Source organism: Alosa alosa, chromosome 17, assembly GCF_017589495.1.
Source record: "Alosa alosa isolate M-15738 ecotype Scorff River chromosome 17, AALO_Geno_1.1, whole genome shotgun sequence".
Classification (NCBI taxonomy): Eukaryota; Metazoa; Chordata; class Actinopteri; order Clupeiformes; family Clupeidae; genus Alosa; species Alosa alosa.
Window position 1 is genome coordinate 5080620 of NC_063205.1, and position 4065 is coordinate 5084684.

Here is a 4065-nt window from a genome sequence, read left to right on the forward strand (position 1 = left end):
TTGCTTAAGAAATTACTTCTCAGCTTCATTGCAAAGTGACACCAATGTATTACAAAAGGAAATGTGTTTTTGCCTTAAACAGATACTCAGTAGCAGTTTGAGCATCTTAAAAACGTCCCAGCTTTATGCATAATTTGTGATCTATATCTGTATCCAGATTTATATGTTTGACAGCGTATGCAAATGCATCATTCTCAATTGCATTTGCTATTGTTTTTACCCAGTCCCTGTGCTAATAGAAACCAAAGTCCCTGTGCTAATGGAACCAAAGCTCTAAAGTTGGGCAAACGTTATATGATAAATGGCTCTATTCATACAAGGGTTTATAATATTAATCATAACAAAATGTTCCTTGAATATTATGTTTACAATAGTAAACAAAACAAAATGTGCTTCAAATGAAAAAAGCCACACTCTCAGCATAGACTTCATATTTTATTTTATTCATTTGATTTTTGAAAACTATTTTCATAATAAATTTTTCACTTTGAGGTCATCAAAGAATTGTCACAATAAAAACAAAAAGGCTTAGAAAATTTGTACACAAATAAAAAACACACACACAAAAGAAAAAAAAACAAAACAAATGAAAAGGCTAAATGTTTATTGGTCATGTCACATGTCTTTCAGAAGGCATGACAAAACAAATACTTCTCTTGACCTTTCACATTTTTAATCACAATTCAGAGGCTCACATTACACCTTTCCCCCATTAAATGCAGTTTCTGTCGAAATAACCAAATTGGAATCACCATGCACAATTGGATTGGTCACTTTGTTTAGGTAAATGAATATTGCTCTGTTTCAACACATTTCCAGCTTTATGAACCCCCCCCCCCACCCCCAGACCAAATGAGCATCTTTAATTTGGGGCAATGCAGAAACAAATGTTATGAAAGAAACAGGTTGAAATGTAGAAAGGCCTACGAGATGCACAGATTGGAGGAAAAATATAATACTGTAAATCAAAATCCTCACAGCTAATGGCATAAACTATCTATCGCTATAGCAACACATTGACATTTAGTTTTCTGTTTTTAATTGTTTTCCCACTTGTTTTTACAAAAATGGTTTGAAGAGCAGGTATACTGTAGTTTGCATCATCTATATTAACAGGCTATAAAACACCACTTCAGCCACAGTCCAGAGAGCACACATAGATAGTCTTTGCACCGTATATAAACATATGTAATAAGATATTTCACGTGCATGAAGTTCTTGTCACACTGTCCCTCTGGTTTCCTTCAATTTCCTGCTTCTTACCATCATCTGTGCTTGTGGCAATCATGACAGCAACAACACTGAAGCCAACTGCAGCTTTGACACCCCAGATTGTAAGGCCTCCTTCCCTCCTCTTTGGGTGGAAGGCATGAACGTTCAGTTTAGCAGTCTCTGTTCTCTCCTCTCCTCTCTCCTCCTCCTCCTCTCCTCTCCTCTCCTCTCCCACCAGCTGGACAAGACAGCCACTAGAAAAAAAGGGGGGGGGGGCGAATACTTTGGCTGATTTCACAATCATAGGTAGCTTCTTGTGTCTCTATGTATGCAAGTCTCTCAGGATGCCCTAACTGGTCCTTGCTGTATAATTTTTTCTCAGGATTTCATCAGGTATGATTTCTCTTGCTGTAGAAGGGGGCAAATGTTCCCAGCAACACAAACACAGTTTGGGCTCACATTAGAAACATGACGAGTTCTGTGGCGTGGCGCTGCCGACACCCCCGAGGGGGGGCAGGGGTGACCGAGGCGTCCCGCACTTTTTCGGGTTCACATGTGTCGGACTGTTCCTTACGCCAGTGTCCACCCCAGAGTCTTCTCTAAGTGTCTTTTTTTTCACGCACCGTTCTCTTGTGTGCTGGAGAGCACAAAAGCTCTGTATCATCACTGACAGTATATGACGTCTTAGATAACACTAAGACAGTAGTAGTATTTTTTTTTCTCTCTGTTCATTTATAACTGTACACAAACAGCCCCTCCCTCTGGCACGTGACCATGAGTATGTCTGAGGATGGGGGGGTGGAGCTGGGTAGGGTGGGGTGGGGGGGGGGGGAGATGAGCATGGATCAGACATAGTACTCCTTGTCCTTGTTCTTCTTGTTCTTGCTGGAGATCTTGGCCACGCCGATGGGCTTCTCCTTGACGGTGGTGCCGTTGCTCTGCGTGGCCGAGTTGCTGATGTAGTTGCGGCTCTCGTCCACGTGGTAGGAGCCCTCGTCGCGGTTGCGGTACTTGTACATGGCGTAGAGGAGGATGAGGATGCAGAGGGCGGCCGCGGCAACGATGCCCACCACCATGCCCGTGGTGCTGCTGGACTCGCGGATCACCTCGGAGGGGCCAGGGAAGCCCTTGCTCTCGGGCAGTGGGGGATGGGCTGTGAGGATGGAATCACATGTTCACTAAATGGCCCTCAGGCTGACACAAGAGCCCCACACAAGAGGGACCTACCCTTAACCACTGATCTCACTCTACAGGGTACCATATAGAACTGTTGCTTCATTTCCACCAGGTCAACGCTACCTGCTCTGTTTACATCCCACACCCGCTTTTTAAAATTTGAACATAATGACAAGCACTGCAGTAATTAGTGTTTAGGAAAGTCATTTTCCAGATTTTATGATGCAAATACATCAATGTTTCATCATCATAATAATGAATGGTGATGCTCTCTGCAAGCATTTTATGTTAGCATTCAAGCATTTTCATCAAATATGCCTGTATTAAGTGTTAGTTACCATGCTAACACAGCACTGTTCTATGGGCCTGTGTAAGCCGGGCTGATGCATTGGGTTCTCCAGAGAGAACTTGGCTCTGTGGTGGTGAGTCACCAGTGCACAAATGCATAGGCTGAACAACCATTTGCAGAGAGGGGCTTAGGGGTTTAGTAACCTCCATAATTGTGTGTGTGCATATGTGCGTGACGGTCCACACACACACACACACACACACACACACACACACACACACACACACAAACACATTGGAATAGAAAAAAAAGCTGTTCTTCATTTACATCCTGACATGGTATGACACATTTGAACTTTCAGGTTACCAGTAACTGAACTTAAACTCCTGAGATGTTTCTTCCCCCCCCTCCGAGAGATAGTTATCTCATCCTGGATTTATGTTCTCGGAGAGGATGGCTTTAATTTACTGCGCTTCCGGCTACAGGCACCTCATAAAACTCAGAGAGAAATGACATGTGAAACAAGCCACGTAAAACTCTAGCCCGTGGGTGCGGAAAATGAGATGGTGATAAAGAATGTGCTGGGCTATAGCGTTCTGCCTCCCCTGGAGCTTAATCTGATTTCAATAACAGCCACTATGAACAATACATTCATTAAAAACAAAAGGCAATATCGGCGGGGATAAAAAAATGACAAAGGAAGCACTTCTGACTGTAGTAATCAAATTATTTTCACCTGTAGGCATTTATTTGTTGTTCGGGGAGTTCCATGCCATCAGTACTGTCTAACAATTTGGCGAGGTATTGGATGATAAATGCCTCAGGTTGTGAGCGGCAATCTTTCCATGTGCACATGGATCTATTCTCCATGTGAATGGGGCATGGGTCACTGGCAACATGGCTACAGCAACATGATGCGGCATAGGAGCCTGAGGACATGCCTGCTTTTATTTCCCCACAGATCTGCAGCGCTTTTTAAAGAGCACTGATCCGCCCACCTCATCTGCCTCAGGGAGCAGTGGTGAAAATGGTGATCACAGGATCTTTTTCTCTTTAGCTAATATGTTCATGGCAAACAATACAATTTGCTGGTATCAATGTAAGGATTTGTTGAGCAACATTTCAACAGGAAACTTCAACAATGGTTGTAGAATGACATTATAATGCTTCAAAATGATTATAATTCACTATCTGAGAGCCATTGTTCATCCCAAGACGCTATCTGACGTGCACTTTTAAAAGCTTTTCCTGGTGCTATGAATACTCCATTGGTGCATTATACATTATGGTGCATTACAGTGCATTTTAATGAGTCCTCGGCTTCCCATCACTAGTTTTCATCATGTGCAGTGCAGACAGCCAGCACCAGGGGAGCATCACTAGTGAGA

The 4065-nt window shown here is 43.0% G+C and overlaps 1 protein-coding gene across 18 annotated transcripts in view; it reads right to left on the minus strand.

Moving 5' to 3' along the window:
• Positions 1-422: 422 nt before the first annotated feature.
• The window catches only part of nrxn1a (neurexin 1a), a 141432-nt gene continuing 137789 nt past the window's right edge, over positions 423-4065 (minus strand). For all 18 annotated transcript variants that reach the window (XM_048267748.1, XM_048267744.1, XM_048267743.1 and 15 more), the window contains one exon: positions 423-2365. In XM_048267748.1, coding sequence (XP_048123705.1) covers positions 2058-2365 — 308 coding nt within the window. In that variant the 3' untranslated portion in view covers positions 423-2057. The remainder of the gene's footprint in view (positions 2366-4065) is intronic.